Here is a 20,401-nt window from a genome sequence, read left to right as displayed (position 1 = left end):
TATTTCTAAGCCAAAGAGCCGGCGTTGTCCGTAGACACCTCCAAGGTCATGTGGCTGGAATGACTGCATGGAATGTTGTTATCTTCCCGCTGGAGCGGTACCTATTGATCTACTCACATTTGCATGTTTTCGAACTGCTAGGTTGGCAGAAGCTGGAGCTAACAGCAGGCGCTCACTCCGCTCCCCAGGTTTGAACCTTGGACCTTTCGGTTTGCAAGTTCAGCAGCTCAGCGCTTTAACAGAGTGGCCACAAAACACACACTGCCAGTATGCACTGCAGCACACATCTTTTAAGAATTCAGCCATAAAATGTGTTACAGCATATTCCAATGTATCCCAGTTCCAGGGCAAAATTGGCTCCACACAATGCGGAACACAATGTAGATACCTGCTGAAGCACAATAAGGAATCTTGAATGGGGACTTGCCAAAAAATGCCTTAAGAGTATAGCTGGGCAGCATGGGGCATTGGGAGGGTACGAGATTACTTCCATTCTTAATGGTCACTTTCCCTTCCCTCCTCCCCACTCTGTATGCCTCTACTACACTAATACACATCTCTCCAGGGAATGGAAATAACCACCTGTAAAACAGTTTGAGGCCAGTTCTATGTTCAATGTAATCACCTTTCTGGCCTCAAACCATTTTTAAGCATGGCAATATGATCATCTGCACAGTGAAACTGGTTCCTTCCAAACCAGTTCCAAACTGGATTCAAGTGTAGAAGTGCCCCTAATGGAAAGGATATTAAGGTACATGGTTAAGTTTCTGTGGGACCGCTACCAGTTGTGTATGTTAAGAGGAAAAGACTCACCCTGATTAATTGCAAACCATGGGCTGAGTAATTATGCTTAATCAGTTTGAGCCACTCCCAAAGGTGTATAACTAAGGAGTGTTTGTTCTATGATTTGGGCTTACTGAATGTTTGCTCCTGATTTTGCTGAATCCTTGCTACTCAGCACAAGCTCCTGACTTGCAGCCCATTTGATGCTGGCAAGTTTATCTCCACGTCCATGGAAGGAACACTGGAAGAGATACATTTTCTACTGGAAGAACTGTGTGAATCAAATGTATGGACAATATGTGAGTGCATTATTGACTGCATTATTGGTTTAATGTGACTGCATTATTGGTTTGTGTTGAAGTTGCTATTTTCTTGAACTCTGCTTATTGTTTATTTTTTCAGTCGCTTCCGACTCTTCGTGACCTCATGGACCAGCCCACGCCAGAGCTCTCTGTCGGCTGTCGCCACCCCCAGTTCCTTCAGGGTCAAGCCAGTCACTTCAAGGATACCGTCCATCCATCTTGCCCTTGGTCGGCCCTTCTTACTTCTTCCTTCCATTTTCCCCAGCATCATTGTCTTCTCCAAGCTTTCCTGACTTCTCATTATGTGGCCAAAATACTTCATCTTTGCCTCTAATATCCTTCCCTCCAGTGAGCAGCCGGGCATTATTTCCTGGAGTATGGACTGGTTGGATCTCCTTACGGTCCAAGGTACTCTCAGAATTTTCCTCCAACACCACAGTTCAAAAGCATCTATCCTCCTTCGCTCAGCCTTCCTTATGGTCCAGCTCTTGCATCCATAGGTTACTACAGGGAATACCATTGCTTTAACTATGTGAACCTTCATTGCCAGTGTGATGTCTATACTCATCACTATTTTATTGAGGTTGGTCATTGTTCCTCCCAATAAGTAAACGTCTTATTTCCTGGCTGCAGTCTTCATCTGCAGTCATCTTCGCATCTAGAAACACAGTCTGTCACTGCTTCCACATTTACTCCCTCTATTTGCCAGTTGTCAATCAGGCTGATTGCCATAATCTTAGTTTTAAATTTTTTTTAATTGCAACCCAGTTTATAAAAGAGTAAATTTGAGTTTTGCATTCTTCTATTTTGAGTTGCTCATCTTTGAGCAAACAAGGGGGTGAATCTTCTAGATCTGCACGCACTGAACTAACAGCAACAAAGGAAAGGCAGTTCACATCTCACTAATATATGCCAGGGATGGCCAAAATGTCACCTGTGGTCTTTCTTTCATTTATTCTAGTGGAAATAAAGCCTCCAAGGTCTCCGGTGGTGGGGATGAGGTTTGCTAATGCAGCCATCTAACCCTTAACAGTTGGCCATCCCTAATATATGCATTGAACACAGCAGTGAGATAATCTCTTCTATAAATGCAATTAGCTTTTTTTCTAAAATATCTGTAATGATGATCATGATATTGAATGTGTGCATGTCTCCATCACAACTCAAAGACTATGAAACCTAGACAACTGAAACTTGGCATGGATAACACTGGCCAACACACATTTTGGTGCTTTAAAGGTTAGGTATGTTTTTGGTATATTTGACCTGCTGATTCCAAAATGTCATTGGTTTCCCCTATGAGCTCTAGTTTTTGAGCTACACAACATATGCCATCTGCCAGTCTTCATTGGCTTACCCATAGAAAATCATGAGAACCATATCTAAGAAACTGGAACTGAGCAGTCTTTTCAATGCAATTTCGTTTTTTAAATCTGTTATTTTGTTAATCTGTTACTTTGTTTTTAAAATCCATTATTATTATTATTATTATTATTATTATTATTATTATTATTATCGTCGTGTCAGAAGCAAATTGAGAATAGAGTTTGAATGTATAAAAAACCACCATGTTAAAAACTTGGCATTATGCTAAATTTCCTTTGACCAAAAGATGGCCACTTGGAGTGCCTTTGGTGTCACTGTAAGAAGGTCCTCCCTTGTGCATGTGGCAGAGCTCAGACCACATTGTAGTAAGTGGTTTGTGGTTTGCTGTTCTCCACACTCACATGTCGTGGACTCCACTTTGTGGCCCCATTTCTTAAGATTGCCTCTGCATCTCGTCCCAGAACACAGTTTGGTCAGCGCCTTCCAAGTCACTCAGTCTTCTGGTGCCCAGGAGGGAGTTTCTCATCCGGTATCAGCCACTGATTGAGGTTCCAGGTTTTAGCCTGCCACTTTTGGAGTCTTGCTTGCTGAGGTGTTCTTGTGAGTGTCTCTGTAGATCTTAGGAAGCTGTTTCTTGATTTAAGTCATTGGCATGCTGCCTGATATCCAAACAGAGGGTGGGCCAGAGATGTCAATGCCTTGGTCCTTTAAAATACATTAATTTTAGTTAGTCAAAACATACCTGTGTCCTGCTGTCAGACTGAATTACTTGGCCACTTGGTAGCAAGCAAAAGGCTCTGCAGAAGCAAGAAAGCACATTAAGGCTAGATGTACACTGCCATATAATCCAGTTTCTGAATGCAGATTATCTGCTTTGAACTGAATTATATGGCAGTATAGACTCACACAATCCAGTTTAAATCAGGTAATCTGGATCCAGAAATCAAATGATATGGCAGTGTTGATGGGGCCTAAGAGGACCATTTCCCCCCTCTGACAGTTGTATCTTAATGTATTGTTAATTTAGTATTATTTATTACTGTACTGTGAATACGGTAGTGTAGATGGCTAGTCAAATATTCAAATCCCAACACTATTCTGGTTTTTACAATAGATTGGGAAAGTTATAGCTGTTGAATATTTGGATCTTCTATAGCTGTGGGAAAAAAATCAATTAAAGTAAAAAAAAAAAAAGCCCTGGAACATAGATTTCAAAACTCTATACTAAATGACACCCAAAATTATTTTGCTGACCTGAGTTCTACCGTGTGGTTTTTGAGTACTTGCTTAACAGCCCAATGCTGACTTAATCATGTGCTGGCTGTAGGCACTGAGAAGCTTTTTAAAATAGTAGGTAAAGAGTGTGCTTACTGTTGTTAACATCTCCCAACAAAGGATGCCCCCAGGCAGGAAGCAGCCGGGTTCTGAAGCTGCAAGGGTTTTGTTTGTTTGTTTGTTTTTGGGGGGGGGTCCGTGTCAGGAGCGACTCGAGAAACTGCAAGTCGCTTCTGGAGTGAGAAAATTGGCCGTCTGCAAGGGCGTTGCCCAGGGGACGCCCGGATGTTTTGATGTTTTACCATTCTTGTGGGAGGCTTCCCTCATGTCCCCGGAGCTGATAGGCTATTCAATGATAATCAAGCTGGCCAACTTTTTTGCCACACTTTTGCCTCAGACAAGAGTTCCTTCTCCCACCCTGGACACTCCACAGCTATATAAACTCCACATGCCAAGTTTCCAGCAGGCCTCACAACCTCAGGATAGATATAGATATGGGTATGGCCATAGATATGGGCGAAACGTCAGGACAGAATGCTTCTGGAATATGGCCATACGGCCCGGAAAACTCACAACAACCCAGTGTGTCTACTGCTTTAAATCCTGCGGGTGCCTCCTGCAGAATTCTGGGGTTTGTAGTTTAAGGGAGGGGTCTTTAAATGATAAGCCAGAGAGGTCCTGGACTTCCCTAAACTACGACCCCCAGAATTCCGCAGGATTTAAAGTGGTATGCACAGTTTTTAACCTCTTTAAAACCAGAGGGGGCGAACTGCCTTTATAGTGGGATACCCCTCTTCTATGGACTGAATTCAGCAATCAGTTCGCAGAGGGCTCGAGCATCTCAAATCAATCCAAAAGGAATGGCATCGCACAGAACAACGCCCCGCCTCCTCTTCTGGAGCGCCTGTACGAACGGCAAGAAAGGACAGGTGTTGCGGGAGTCGGGGGTTCCATTTAGCGCCTTGTACGCATGCGCAAAATCTCCGACGCGGCTCCCTCGTTTGTCCCAATTACCGCACGAGATCTAAGAGTTGCCGCCGAGCGTTCGAAACGACCCAATAAAGGAGGTCCAGCTATTGGTCGGCTCGAGCGTGCCGCTTCCTGCTATTGGTTGGGGCGACTGCCTGTCAGCGGTGGTTCTTATTTCTTGTGAGCGGAGAGCCAGCCCCTTTGAGATGAGAGAAAGTGTCGAGTTGAGAAGTTCAGTTGTCTCGGTTCCTGTAAGGTCGGGCTGTTTGGCTAGTATAAAACCGTGGTAACAGAAGTTTTCTTAATGGAGCAGGAAAACTCTTGTGTTTTTGTGACATGATGATGGTGAGGAGGTTGTTAGCTGGCAAGCCAGAAGCAAGCCTCATAGTGGAAAACGCGAGTGTGTTTGTTTATTTTTCTGCTTGAGAGGGAGTTCTATATTATAGAATTAATGCAGTTTGAAGCCACTTTAACTGCCGTGACTCAGTGCTAGGGAATCCTGAGTGTTACAGTTTGGAGAGGCAACAGTCCTCTGTGGCAGAGAAGACTAGAGACCTTGCAAAACTACATCTCCCAGTGGGTTGCTGTGAGTTTTCTGGGCTGTATGGCCATGTTCCAGAAGCATTCTCTCCTGACGTTTTGCCCACATCTATGGCAGGCATCCTCAGAGGTTGTGAGGTCTGTTGGAAACTAGGCAAGTGGGTTTATATATCTGTGGAAAGTCCAGGGTGGGAGAAAGAACTCTTTGCTGTCTGAGGCAAGTGTGAATGTTTCAGTTGGCTAGCTTGATTAGCATTGAGTAGCCTTGCAGCTTCAAAGCCTGGCTGTTTCCTGCCTGATTGTTTCTTGTCTGGAATCAGGACGGTAAATAAAAAACACTCAGAAGACAGGGGAATTCCAGACAAGAAACAATCAATGCCAGTTAATCACCTCCCAACAAAGGACTCGCCCAGACAGGGAACAAACAGGTTTTCAAGCTGCAAGGTTCCACTTCATAAACAGGCAGGGGGCAATCCTTCTTTCAGGATCCCAGCCATTGCCAGCTATAAACCCTTGAGTCTGTACGGGTGCATGTACGATATGATGTGACACTGAGGGGAAATATGTGAGACAAATCTTCTACTGATACTAAGTCGAGCAATTCACCACTCAGAAAACACTTTCTTTATTTAAAACAGAGAACTATTTATGGTTACTTTAGTCCAAAAATCGTAACTTGTGGCAATAGTTTACTTCTTCAGTTTCACTTATATACAATATAAACCATATCTTTCATTCTTCAACATTAACAACTTGACTGAAACTTTGTCTCTACCCTATTCCTTTTCCTCAGCTCTTCCTCACTAGAAACCCCAGATCTGACTCAATAATGGTCATTTTTTTACTTCAGTATTCCAACTGAAGTCCCAAACTTAAACTAGGATCCTTTTCCTTCTAGCTCACCCGGCTAGAGACTACCATAACTGAACCTCAGACACACACATCTTTTCTCTAATTTTCCTCACTAGAAACATCAACATAACTCCTTTTAAAACATCTCCTCCTTTTCTCCTCCAGCTAGCTCCGCCCCTTTCACTAGCTTAGAAATTGTTACATTTCTACCGAAGCAGCTACGTTACCATGGTGATACATGGCCAATCATCAGTAGCTAACTTCTGCCCACTTTTATCTCTAAATCAACATTAAATAACATAGGCAAAAATTACCAATAAAATAAGGCTTTCCGTTACACAAGGCTATTCAGTGATAATCAGGGTGATCAATGGCAACATTCACACTTGCTTCCAACAGACAAGACTAGTTTCCAACAAACCTCACAACCTCTGCGGATGCCTGTCATAGATGTGGGCGAAACGTCAGGAGAGAATGCTTCTGGAACATGGCCATATAGCCCGGAAAACTCACAGCAACTCGGGAATTGGGAATGTTTGGAATGAAAGTAGTCCACTTTTTTGTGCTCCTCTAGGTAACTATCCTCTCTCCACTCCATCCCCTATGTGCTGGCTTTCTTTCTCATTCTCCATTGTCACCAGCTGATCACCCTGTACATTCTGGTTTTAATTTTCAAAATGTATTTGTCACTATAAACACACACACACCGAATGAGGCTCCTAGAACCATAACAATTCACTATTAATAACCCATTCTTGAATTGCCCCCCTTAAAAATAATAATGCCTCCTGTGAAGCATGTGCCCCTCAAAGGGAGCCAAGGCCCTACGCTAAAAGAGACCGGTACACTTTTAAAAACACTTATTTCAATGTGATCCACACTGTCTTTAAACCACTAATAGAAACACAAGGAATATTAACAAACTGACCACATGAATGCCCAGGCAGAAACGTAAGAGTATTTATTATTATTATTATTATTATTATTATTATTATTATTATTATTATTATTATCCCGTTTTTCTCCCATGGGTGGGATTCAGTAATTCAGACAAGCCCACCACTTCCCATCATAAGAAAAAATACACTTTTTTCAGCATTTCTGTGTGCAAGGAAAGGCATGTCAATTTATGCCACTGTTTGAAATCCTCGCGTTTCTGCACACTGCGGAGTTGGAGTCCCATGAGCAACCAGTCCTGTGTCTTTTGATGGGTGCCGAGGGAGTCAGTCTTTGAAGTGTGTAGAAAGAGGTAGAAATGGAGGGAAACGTTCATATGATGAGATCCAGTGATAAGCTGGCCCTCCATTTTTCACACTCCATGTGCCTCTAAACCAGTTGTGGAATTCTATGAAGCCAAGTGGGTGAAATTATGATCTTCCAGATGTGGAACTCCTGTTCTGATGACGCAACCTTCCCCTTGAGGGGGGAGTAGTAGTTTGGCAAATTGTGGGGGACCCAAGGTGGCCATATTATTGGAAAGAAACATGGACAACTGCAGAAATTTGGAGGGAATTCAAAATGCGCTCTGAATAGTTTTTTCACGTTAAACTGATGAGAGGAGAACTTACAACATGGAGGATTTAAGATGGTTCACGTTTTTTACAATATCAAAGCAGTTGGTGAATCTGGACTTTAACACCACTTTAACTACCACAACCCAGTGCTATGGAATCATTTGAGTTATAGTGCAACACCAGCTCTGTTTGGCAGAGAAGGTTAAAGATGTTGTAGAATTACAACTCACATGATTTCATAGCACTGTGCTATGGCAGTTAAAGTGTCAAACTGCATTAAATCTGCAGTGTACATTTACATGTAGACAAGCCCAAAGTGACAGGGAACAGTCTAGATGTCTACCAACTAAAATATAAACTTCTTGGGAGGAGGGGGTTCTTGCCATTTTATTGAGACAAAATTTGGGGCCTCAGAAACACTCAAAGCTTCAACACATAAGAACAGAAAAAAATGATTACGGTATCTCAAGTTTACAAATCAGAATTTCTTTCTCTTGTATGCTGATGTTTTAAACTGTTGATCTGTGAGCATGCATATACACATGCACTTGCACACATAAACTATCAATGTGAAATACAAACTTTCTGAAAGTCTTTTTTAAAAGTACTAACTTGATTTCAGATCTTAAAGAGCACATAGATTATATTTCAATAGCAGCTGTTTATAAAAAAGTGGTTTTTGTAATAGTTACTTTTTTAGGACATAGTTGTCATCTTTCTTTAAGTCAGTTCAGAGAAATCTTGATAATTCTGAAGTATTAAATGGAAAAGAAAAGAAACTTGCACTTGGCCTGCCCAACTTGCAGGTCATTATATTGTAGGTTATTGCAAAATGTGTTGGCTCTGGAGACTATTTTTCAAAAATCTGCAGAAACTGTATACAGTAGTGTAACAGTTTTCTATCTGTCCTAAGTTTTGTTTGAGCCTAAATTTGCTAACTGACCAGAAAAAATAGCTGTAGCCACTTTTTAAAAACCAACTGATGTTTTGATTTAAAGGTAAAAATGTAAGCTTGTACAAGTACCATAGTGTGCTTTTATAGTGGTTAATGGCAAGATATTTGCTACTCTCTCTGCTCCCAAAGGACTGATGCTTTTGCACTGAAAATGTATCTTTCCAGGTAGCTCTCTGGAGCCTGCTGTTTCAGGAACTGCTGCTAAATGGGATGCATAATAGTATACTTGTTGCCATGGTATGATATAGAACCATTTCTATTGATCAAACTGCTTTTCTATTAACAGTACCTAATCTATCTTTCCCACTTGCTATATACTTTAGGTTGTATCTCAGTAAGTGTTGAACATGTGCCAGTGCCCTTATAATTGATGATGGAGAATACAAAAAGTGGTTCTGAAACACAAGGATCTGTGGACCAAAACTCTCACTTGAACTTTGGTGACTCTTACGTAACTCAGCTTGCGTATGGTGATTACATTTACATCATTTCAGAAGTTTGTTCTAGTTTTTCTTCATTTTAATGTTCATTAAGAGGGGGAGGAGCTTTATTTATGCTACATTTCTTCCCCCAAATTGAGACTCAAGATGAGTCCCAAAATTGGACCTTAAGGGAATTATATAGTTTGGAATGTCTTGGCAGACATGAACAAATGGGAGTGGGTTTCAGGATTTTCTCCCTAATCACTTTAAGTCCAAATTTGGAATCTTTACCATCAGAAAAAGGTTTTTGTTGATATATTGGATATTGTTTTTTTTTTTAAAAAAAAATCATGCTTGAACTGCAAATATGACAAAGTAAATTATATATTTGCACATTTCAAAATAGAGTGTTTTGCATTGTAGTGTTACTTCAGTACTCTTAAATCAAAAGCAGTACATTTTATGTTAAGTGGTGCCAAAATGAATGTATTTGATATCTAAATGTACTATTTAATAACGGATGAGCAGCCTGTTTTATTATTGGGTTGCTGTGAGTCTTTTAGGCTGTATGACTATGTTCCAGAAACTTTTTCTCCTGATGTTTCGCCCACATCTGTGGCATGTATCCTCAGAGGTTGTGAAGTATGTTGGAAACTTGGCAAGGGAGGTTTATATATCTGTAAGGTCCAGGGCAGGAGAAAGAACTCTGGTCTGTTGGAGGCAGGTGTGGATGTTGTAATTAATCACCTTGATTAGTATGTGATTGCCCTGTGGCCTCAAGCCCTGGCTTCTTCCTGTCTGAGAGATTCAAAAGATGTGGGTGAAACGACAGGAGAGAAAGCTTCTGGAACATGGCCATACAGCCTGAAAGACTCACAGCAACCCAGTGATTCAAGCCATGAAAGCCTTTGACAACACATTGCTTTATTATTTATTTATTTCAGGTGTATTTAATTTGTAAAGATGCCCTGACTAACTTTAAAAACACATTTTTATCAGATAATGACAATTTGATGGACATGGACGATCTAGTTCCCTTACATGATGATCTTTTTGCCAGAAGGATGAGACTTGGTCACAACCCAGAACAAGCAGAATCAATTTATTTACATAAAAGGCAACAACTTGCTCCCTCTCTAATAGGGGTGAGTGCATTCAAGAGGTTATACTTGGGAACATTGCACAGTAGCAAGTAACAAAAAGATAATTGAATAAATGATGCTTATGAGGAAACAATCTATATATGTTTGTGGCTCTAGAACAGGGGTCCCCAAACTAAGGCCCGGGGGCTACATGCGGCCCATCGAAGCCATTTATCTGGCCCCTGTGGCAGCAGTTTCCTCCTCCTCCACCGAGGAAGGCACATGCAGTATGAGGGAGGAAGGAAAGACGCCCCTGTGGCAGCAGTTTCCTCCTCCTCCACCGAGGAAGGCACATGCAGTATGAGGGAGGAAGGAAAGACGCATGCCTTTCCCACCTCCTCCCTCGCCTGGTGCAAGCTATCCAAAGCTTTGCTTGTTTATAATGGTATTTTAATTATTGCTTTGCAAGTGCTTTTGACAATTATTATTGACAGAAGGGCACAGTATAACACAGCAAACGAGATATATATGCTGGATTTCGTATCACAAAATCACAAGTCAAACACTTCCCAAGCATTTAGGACTGTGTGATTTTATTATTATTATTATTATTATTATTATTATTATTATTATTATTATCATTATTTATCAACATTGAGACTGGGTGGCCATCTGTCAGGGGTGCTTTGCTTATGCTTTTGGTGCACAAAGGTAGAAGGGGGTTGGACTAAATGCCCCAAGGGGTCTCTTCCAACCCTCTTTATTATTTTTATTATTATTATGATTATTATTAACATTGATGCTGTATTTGTTCCTGTTTTGTTTTTTTACTTCAAAATAAGATATGTGCAGTGTGCATGGGGATTTGTTCATAGTTTTTTTTATAAAACTATAGTCCAGCCTTCCAACGGTGTGAGGGACCGTGAACTGGCCCCCTGTTTAAAAAGTTTGGGGACCCCTGCTCTAGAAGAAGGTCTGCCAGTAGAGAAAATAGTGCCTGCTGGTTTCTTTGACCATTGTAAATAAAGTTGAATTTAGAAGGGTCACATTGTGCTCCTGCTGGTATTTTTAAGCGTGCACATTCAAAATCACCTAGCACATGTCAGTTGTATCTTAACTGTTACAAGCTTGTGTATTCAGCCTTGCCTTGTGGCTTATAAATGTAAAATAATAGTGTATGGGGAATAGCCTGGGAATAATGATGATCATGATGTAAATAAAAGATCAAAAACAGTCTGTCCCTGAAAAATATAATTCATCTGATTACTGGCTCAAAAACACAAATAAAAGGCATGGGTTTATTTATAAGTACTGTACTAATAAGTACTGTTTGTGACATGTGGTGCTTTCTGTTACAGTTTTTATCCACTATGTGGCACCAGTGAACCTTGTTTTTCTCAGTAACACTTTTATAGCTAAATGGATTTTTTCATAGTGATCCAAGTGAATGAAAACAATATTGTAAGATTAGAATTGCCATATAAATTATTACTTAATTTATTTGATATTTTTATTAGAGGAAACCCAAGGAACCTGAATATGAAGATGGAAGTGTTATTTATGAATATGACCCCAATGAAGGTGTATGTATGCTTCCAAAGGTATTTTAACAGCTTGTTGGTATGAAGGTGGCTGCTATGTCGTCAAACCTTCTTTTAAATTTCAGAACCTTTAAAAATATGTTTTTTTTCCAATTTGTCATATGACTAGGTTTATATTTTTTCTTTGTCTTTGATTCTAGGGAAACGTGGTATCTGGAGCTTCATATTCAGCAGATCATGATAACATTCTTATGGAGGTCCTTAATTATTGCCAGGTATTGTACCATCTTTCACTGTTTATGCAGTTCTTATCAATAGTAGAAGTTAATTGTATTACAAAGGAGGTCATTAGTTCCCTAGTCAAGAGACCCAGTTCCACTCGTGTTTGAGCAGAGTTCTTGTATCAGCACAGGTTTCATTAATTTACCTACATGCAATAACGTAGCCATTCTGAGAGCAGTGTTGAAATTTTACAGTGCATGTGAAATTTATTGAGTGAATAAGCTGTTTATTAGATATCCCCATCACTGTTATTAATGCCTCAGTTTTTTCATCTGCAGTGACTCTTTTTTACCCCAGAATTGATTTAAATCAAGGGTACTCAAACTTAGCCCCAGGATCCAGATAAGGCCCTCCAAGGTCATTTACTGGAGCCCCACCCTAAACTTTAGACTTGGGAAAGCCCTATGTCTGAAACAACTTAAAGGCACACAACAACAACAGTCCTGATTAATGTTGCACTCCAGGCTTGGAAACCCCTATGACCTCCGCACCACACAAGAGCCCAGGAATATAGGGAAACAGTTTATTGTATGTATATATATATATATATATATATATATATATATATATATATATATATATATATATATATAAGCATATTAAAAATCAGGAATAACCAAAGAGGATACATAATCCCAAAAAGTTTAGCTGCAAAAGGTGATAGCCAAATAATAATCCAAATGTCTCATAAAGTTCCAGAGATGGCAAAACCCAGGAACAGCCAGGAATCACAGACACATCATAAGTCCACAATCAGAAAGGTATAACTAGTAGCACTTGAACAGGAGTACATGAATAGAAACAGAAAAGTTCCAGGATATATTAAGTCCAAAATCAAAGCTTAACTTGAACCAGGAACAAGAGAACTCAGGCTTAGCTTCTAACTTTAATGCCACACTAGACTTTTACATGGAATACTGTGTCCAATTCTGAGCACCGCAATTTAAGGGAAATGTTGACAAGCTGGAATGTGTCCAGAGGAGGATGACTAAAATGATAAAGGGTCTGGAGAACAAGCCCTATGAGGAGCGACTTACAGAGCTGGGCATGTTTAGCCTGCAGAAGAGAAGGCTGAGAGACGACATGATGGCCATGTGAGGGGAAGTCATAGGGAGGAGGGAGCAAACTTGTTTTCTGCTGCCCTGGAGACTAGGACGTGGAACAATGGCTTCAAACTACAGGAAAGGAGATTCCACCTGAACATTAGGAAAAACTTGCTAACTGTGAGGGTTATTCAGCAGTGGAACTCTCTTCCCTGGAGTGTGATGGAGTCTCCTTCATTGGAGGCTTTTAAACAGAGGCTGGATGGCCATCTGTCAGGGTTGCTTTGAATGTGATTTTCCTGCTTTCCTGCAGAATCTGGGTTTCTGGTTCCTGCTGCTACATTTTAAGATGGACATGGGGATTACAAACCATATTCCAAAGCTGTGAAAGCTATATTCCAAAGCTTGAAGCCCCCTTCTGCAGAAACAGCCCAGTGTCAGTCTCTTCAGACAGCTCCACCCACCACCCCAACACACAAGCATGCAGAAGCAGGAAAAGCATAGAATGGGTTCTTTCAATTAGAGCACAAACTTTCTTTCCTTGATATTGTTTGGCTTTGAATTCCTTTTTCTATTTGGTTTGTTTCACCTTTTTATGCTTCCAGGCCACATATGATGCCATTCAGAAACTGGACAAGAAGATTGATAGTCTACATCAGATGGTCTCAGAAATGCAACACACACATCTAAAACAGGTGAATGTTAAATTCCTGATATTGTGACTCTTTTTATGTGCTTTCCAAATGTTATCCTAGTCATTTATAATAAAACTGGAAGCCATCTCCAGTGTTTGTTTTCACGTACAGTAGAGTTCCGGTTATTCAACAGGTGGGCCGAATGTTGAATAACCGGAACTGACTGATAGTAGAGAGGCCCTATTCCTCCCGACAAGCCGGTTCAGGGAAGCGTTGTTGCCTAGCAATGCGCACAGGGCGCCTCCAAAGGGCCTGGCACATCGGATAATATGGAAGGTCAGATAACCGGAAGTCGGTTAACTAGAACTTTACTGTATTTTTTTTTTGCTATGTGCACCACCCCAGGCCTCTAGGGACATTGTTTACAGTTTGATTCACTTCAAAAGATAAAATTTTGTGGGATTTGTTGAAGGGCTCAGGGTCCACAGAAATGTGCTATAAGCCTGCATCTGGTCCAAGGGCTTTTTCCATCCTTCCCTAGAATAAGCTAATTGTATATATTTTGGAGTGACACAATGATGCAATGCATTTGTAACACAATGTAAGATTCTTTTGTTTTCACAATATAAACATTGTGTCTAGTAATGGAAAAGTATTGTATATTAACGTTGCTAATATTCATATAAATAAATACATTTTACCTTTTTAACACAGTGAATTAGTTGAGGAAAGCTTGCAGATTCACAAGAATGCAGAAAATGTGTAAAAGTACATTTTTAAATGCCTTGCCACTGTCTAAGGCACCTAAAGACCATGATTAAAATTCTTAGATAGGAATATCACTGAGTTAAGATGCATATATAGATTCAAATTTATTTAAATCGCAGAATTGTGAAGTTTGCAGCTCTAATAAAAACAAGATTTTTAATTAATTGGAAACAAGTTAATATATGCATGGTTGGATTTTTCTTCCTTTAATACTTTTCTTGAAATTCATTTTCAGAAGCCAGTTGGATTTACAGTCAGTTCTAGTAGGCCTCCTGTTGGAAAAATCCACATTCAAAAATCCACAGAAAGGAGGCTAGGTCATATCTCATCTCACAGAGATAGAAATTACAGCCAGCACACAAAGGCTAGACTACAAAGGCCCAACATTTTGTCCAGCTCTTCAACTGCATCGGATGCATACACTCTTCAACCTGAGACACAGCATCCTGCCCCAAGTCAGAGTCCACCCCTCCCTAAAATAGTTTCCATTCATTCATTGTGTTCCCCATGTAGCATGGCCAGCAAAATGCCCGATTTTCCTTCCCAAATTGATCTAGTCAATGAAAATCTTCTTCCTGCAACATCTTTGGTAACAGCATCCCCTGTGGTTTCATCAGTGATGCCTTCACCACCACCAGCTAGTTTGGAGAGAAGCAGTTTGATAGCAACCAACAAAGCGTTACCTAGAAGTATAAATACTCTCAGTGAACTTCCTTCTTCGCCTTCAGCTTCTGTGAGTCCAGCAATAGCCTCCAGTTCTTCATTGTACCTACAAATCAGCACAGCCGGTGGGGCGTCACGTATTCCATCACAAGCTAGTCCTGCAAATTTAGCACTTGACAGTTCTGATGTGACATCTTCAGCTTTCTCATCTCAAAGGAGAGCCCCTGTCCCTGCACTTGAAACTAATTTGGGGGGAAACAGCGTGCCCGGAACTTCCAGAACTTCATCTGAATATACAGATAGGAGCAGTAATGAGCCCTCTTCCTCTTTGAATCATGATTTTGGTAAGTTTCAGCAAATTTGTTATGTAAGAATATTGCTTTTGTTTATGTTACAATTCTGATATGTAACATGTAGTATATTTGATGTGGTCAGAATGTAATTTTGTTTTAATGTTCTTTTGATACTTTTATTTCATGCAGAGTTTGTGGGTGATCCAAAGCGGAAGATAAACATCCTTAGAAGCAGTTTGAGAGAAGCTAAACAAAAGGCCAGACCCTGGAAAGCTGCTAGCTCCTTAGTCCGACTCTTGTTCCCTAAAGAAACATTAGCGTACAGTGCCATTGTGACAAAAGCACAAGGGCGTAGGACCCTGGATCCTAATAAGATAGCTGCAATAAGAGGTATGTCACCCAGTGTGGGGAAAGAGCTGCTTTTTTCAGTCTTCGATTATTCTTCCTTCTTTTGGGCCAAACTATACATCAGCAGGCAAACATAATGTTCCATAATATTGTCTCTTAACACTAAGAAAGGGCTCATATTCAGGAGAAGACCACATCCTGAAATCACATGAATAATTAGGAAAGACAGTAATACCCAGCAAAGTAGAAGGCAGTAGGAACAGAGAAAGTCCTTCTTACAGATGGATTGATTCCATGAATCTACAGTCTTGACTTTGCAAAACCTGAGCAAATTCTTAGGGTTCTTGGAAGTCCCTCATTGCCAAAGCAAGTAACAACAGGATTGCAATTCTTTCACTGTCATTTCTTCTCCAGAAGGTTCAAGCAGCTCCTTCAATTTTCCCTTGCAGATATTTCTACTTTAATATTCCCTTTAACTTGCAGCCAGTTGCTAGCAAAGTAATATATAATTCCATCTTTATTTTATAAAATTCTTAGAAGAATTATGTGTCAGTCCATTTTTATGCTCCCATTTTAAAAGCTGTTCTGGCATTATGTGTTCTAATTACACCTACTGCCATAAAAAGACTGATTTATCTCCTCCACTGCTCCTATGAACCTTTCTGATATTTCCTAATTGTATACAGTAATCAAATATCATTCTAAAGTGCTTAACAAAATAGTGTTATTGCATCCTAGGCTTTTGTACTTCAATCCTTGCCTGTGAGTAAATAACAAGATGATAAGATTACTTTTTTGTTGGAAATTATGTCGTATTAGTCAATACTGTTTTATTTATTTACTTTAATTTTATCCTGCATTTTTTAGGGACTCAAGGTAGCTAGCAATAGATATAAAACAATGCAAATTAAAACAGTGTAAATGCGTTAAAATCAAAATATAGTATAAAAATGAAACCATTTGTGCCATTTTAAATCATTAACCATTAAAATATTACAATGCAACTCCACACCAAAATCCCAGTCACACCATCCCCAAAAATCTGCCTCTCATCATCCCATTAATGCCCGAAGGCAGAAGTAAGTTTTCCCCTTTCTACGAAAAGCAAGCAAAAACTAGGCCAGGGGTCCTCAAACTATTTAAGCCGAGGGCCAGTTCACTGTGACTCAGATTGTTGGGGGGCCGGATTATAGTTTGGAAAAACCATAAACAAATTCGTATGCACACTGCACATATCTTATTTGTAGTGCAACACCACCACCACCCATGAAAAAACAATGCAATATTTAAAATTATGACCAATTTTAACCAACATAAACTTACCAGTATTTTAGTGGGAAGTGTGGGACTGTTTTGGCTGATGAGATAGTGAAGTTGATTTGGATTGTGCCTTCAAGTCATTTCAGGCTTAGGGCAATCCTAAGTCTAAAATTTAGGCCAGGGACCAGGTATGTACCTTGGAGGGCCACATCCAGTCCACATGCCTTAGTTTTGGGGGCCTCTGCCGAAGGGAGTCTGAGCAGCCACTGAAAAGACTTTCGTTCTTGTTCCCATTAAACAAGCTTGACAGTAAGCCCTTTCCAAATGAGTGTTCTGAAAGTTTCATTGAGAAAGATGCTGTCCTTCAAATAACCTGGACCATGTCATATAGGTCTCTATAGGTCAAAACAAGCACTTTTGAGTTGTGCTCAAAAATGGGTTGGCAGCTAGTGGAGCTTTTTGCAACAAGTGGACGTTACACTCCCTGTAACCAACCCCAGTTAACAACCTGGCTGTCGCTCTTTGGACCAACTAAGGGTTTTCGAGCACTCTTGGAAGGCAGGTCCACATAAGACATGTACCACTTTGTCCAGATATGACTTCTCCAAATATGGGAGCACTACCTTTAACTGTCACTGCTGATACCTGGACCTCCAGGTTCAGAGTCAAATACAGAAGTACCCCCCAAATTGCAAACCTGTGTTTTCAGGGGGAATGTGGCCGCCTCTAACAAAGGCTGAATTCTTATTTATAGATCTTTCAACTTACCAGGAGCACCTCTGTCTTGTCTAGATTAAGCTTCAATTTGTTGGCCCCCTCCAATCCATTATAGCTGCCAAACACCAATTTAGCACAAGAACCGCTTCCTTGGGATGAGGTAGGAAGGGGTAGTAGAGAGAGGCATCATTAACATATTGGTGACACTTGCTCCCAAAACTCCAGATGGCCTCTCCTAGTGGTTTAATGTAGATGTGAGCCTGGGGGTAAGATGGAACCTTGGAGGATTCCTGTATTTTCCCGTGTTCATTTATTTCATCACAGAAAGTTATTTTTAGCTATTCCACATTCAGTGCCCTTGGTCTGCTTCCATAGAACTGAGTGATACTTTGAATCTACAGTAACATTTAAGGTTGTTTGAAGGATATTTAGAGGCCATTGGCATTCATAGTTCCAATATAATTGGTTGTGGAATCAATACCCAGTAGTACCGATTATTTACATCAGTAGATTCTTGTGTTTGTGTGTATTGTATATCAAACGTGACCTGACACATTCCTTTCTGAGGTCTTGTCCTGTCCCACCTGTCCAACCACTTTGATTGCTGAAATACTCCGGTCATATTTGACCATAATCACACAAAGCAGAAAGAGTAGCCATTTGACTAGGCTATAGGAACCTTTTCTTTTCATTAAAATGATAGTTTACACTAGTTCTCAAAATAATAAAGGATTTCATTGTTAATTGCAAAAAGAAAGCAAACTTTCAATTGTATGCATTAACGAATGAAAATCCTATATTTTTACTGTAGAAATCCCTTACAACGTATTTCCCAAAGTATGATCTGAGTGAGAATGGAAGGGACTGGAAAGCCTGTATTACAAGTATAAATAATATAATCCGCTACCTACGAAATGAAAAAAATGCAAAGACCAGTAAGTCCTTTTATATGTCAACTCCAATACAGAATTTCCTGACCAAATGGGGATGTACAACTTTAGAAGGGCATAAGGACCAAGGCTTTATATACAGAAAAAAAGTAAAATAAATGGTCCAGTTCTGGCTTCTTTTTCTTTCAGATGTTTTGGGGCTTGGGAACCTGCATCTTGTTAAAACACACAATTTAAGTTTGCAGAAACATTTTTTCAATGTAAATAAATCAGTATAGAATGTCAAAGCTTAGGTAGGGTTGTTGGTGTTCAGTTGCATTAAGTCAAAAATTAATATAGGTTAAAGCATCCCTTATCTGGAATTCCAAAATCCAAAATACAGTACTCCAAAATTGTCTGCATGGCTGGCTGATATAGTGACACTTTTGTTTTCTAATAGTTCAATATACAGAAACTTTGTTTCAGGCACAAACCTATTGAAAACATTGTAAAGGCAGTCCCCGAGTTACAAACATCTGATTTACAAATGACTCATAATTAAGAACAGGGCTAAGACAACAGGAAGTGAGAGAAATCTGCCCCTAGGAAGGGAAATCCACTCCTGACAAAGAGTTTTCATGGAGAAAAGGTGTCTCCACTGAAGCATTATCGTCAAGCTTTCTTTCCACAAGCCAAAATTTTCAAAATCTACTTCTGTCAAAGGGACAAAGTGAGGTGAAATCTTCTGAATAGAGGCATAGACAGCAAAACAAACATAATGGGTGCCAACCCTTCCCCGTGCTATCCAAAGCAAATACAGGCAATCCCTAACTTACAAACAAGATAGATTCTGTAAGTTTGTTCTTAAGTTGAATTTGATTGTAAATCAGAACAGGTACAAATTTTAAGTGTAACTTTAGCCATATATAAGTTTTCTGTTTTATTTCCTTAGGAAATCATGGAAGGGACAGAGAATCTCCCTGACACTCCAGACACATCAGTAGTTGGTAATGATGATGAAAATGAACTCAGTAGCCAAACTAGCTGAAAAGCAAACCAGAAACAAAATTGTTGATCTCAGAGGTATGTGATCAACTAAGAGATTCAGACAGCAAGCCTGAATCATCACTGGATGTAAGCCAGTATATATATCTAATGTTTTTTTTTTATCTAAGTGGACATAAACAAATATAAACACATAATTTGCAGCTTGTCTTTTGTTATTAGAATTTCTGCAACAAAACTACCCATTTTCTGATCTGAGGCTAGCTGGACATGACTGGAAAACATGCATTACAGCTATAAACAGTACAATACGCAGCCTGAGATTTAACCATAAAAGGGCCTCAGATGGCAACTAGAGCGAAGCATTGCCTGAAACAACATTGCTCTCACAAAGTGTAAAAAGCCTTCTGTGAAGTCCTCCTGAAATATAACTATATAAAAGGCTGGTTTGCAAGACCAAATGTCATTGTATCTACACTGCCATGTAATCTGCATTATGTGTTCAGTGTTGGCCCATATAATAAAGTTAATGGCAGTATAGATCCAGTCTCATATGTCGAGCTATTGGTTCAAACAATGGACCCTTTCCAAGGCGCAATTGTTCATTTTCAAGTTTTCAAGTATTTTAACACTCTTAACAACACAAAATTTAGCACAGCAGAGTAAGGGCTGGGGTTTTTACCTTCCTGTATCAGTTATGCTTCATTTTTCTGTAGATTATTAATCATTTGAGGATCTTATTCTAGACATAATAATATTAAAATGTCCCCAAAAGAGGGGAGAGTGCATAGTTCAAGAAGCAATGGAAGATTTCCTCTCCCCCCACCCTGAATTTTTGATGAAAAGCAAATCTTCTGTAATCCAATTAAATTACACAATTTAGTGTTGTTAGTTTTCACTCAAATATCTAAACTTCCAGATAGTTTCAATTTTTTTAAATTTGAATATTTTGAAATA

At 39.8% G+C, this 20,401-nt stretch overlaps 1 protein-coding gene across 14 annotated transcripts; it reads left to right on the top strand.

Moving 5' to 3' along the window:
* The first annotated feature begins 853 nt into the window (after nt 1-853).
* LOC100566798 (uncharacterized) lies at nt 854-19,645 on the top strand. Of its 14 annotated transcripts, none has more exons than XR_010004275.1 (10): nt 854-1,082; nt 8,840-8,986; nt 9,938-10,083; nt 11,538-11,621; nt 11,762-11,836; nt 13,492-13,581; nt 14,525-15,296; nt 15,435-15,635; nt 18,382-18,505; nt 19,392-19,645. XR_010004275.1 is itself a non-coding variant. In XM_062975226.1 (10 exons), the coding sequence occupies exons 3-10, from the start codon at nt 8,887-8,889 to the stop codon at nt 19,421-19,423; spliced, it is 1,500 nt and encodes a 499-aa protein (XP_062831296.1). In that variant the 5' UTR covers nt 857-1,069; nt 8,682-8,753; nt 8,840-8,886; the 3' UTR covers nt 19,424-19,645. The 14 variants fall into 14 exon arrangements, 13 of the variants coding, with proteins under 13 accessions (XP_003218916.1, XP_062831301.1, XP_008105490.1 ...); XM_062975226.1 differs by lacking the exon at nt 18,382-18,505 and adding an exon at nt 8,682-8,753 and having other exon boundaries at nt 857-1,069; XM_062975221.1 differs by lacking the exon at nt 18,382-18,505 and adding an exon at nt 8,682-8,753 and having other exon boundaries at nt 857-1,082.
* Nucleotides 19,646-20,401: the final 756 nt, after the last annotated feature.

The sequence above is a fragment of the Anolis carolinensis genome, chromosome 3, assembly GCF_035594765.1.
Source record: "Anolis carolinensis isolate JA03-04 chromosome 3, rAnoCar3.1.pri, whole genome shotgun sequence".
Classification (NCBI taxonomy): domain Eukaryota; kingdom Metazoa; phylum Chordata; class Lepidosauria; order Squamata; family Dactyloidae; genus Anolis; species Anolis carolinensis.
The sequence above is the reverse complement of the archived record's forward strand: the minus strand, read 5'-3'. Positions and strand labels throughout refer to the sequence as shown.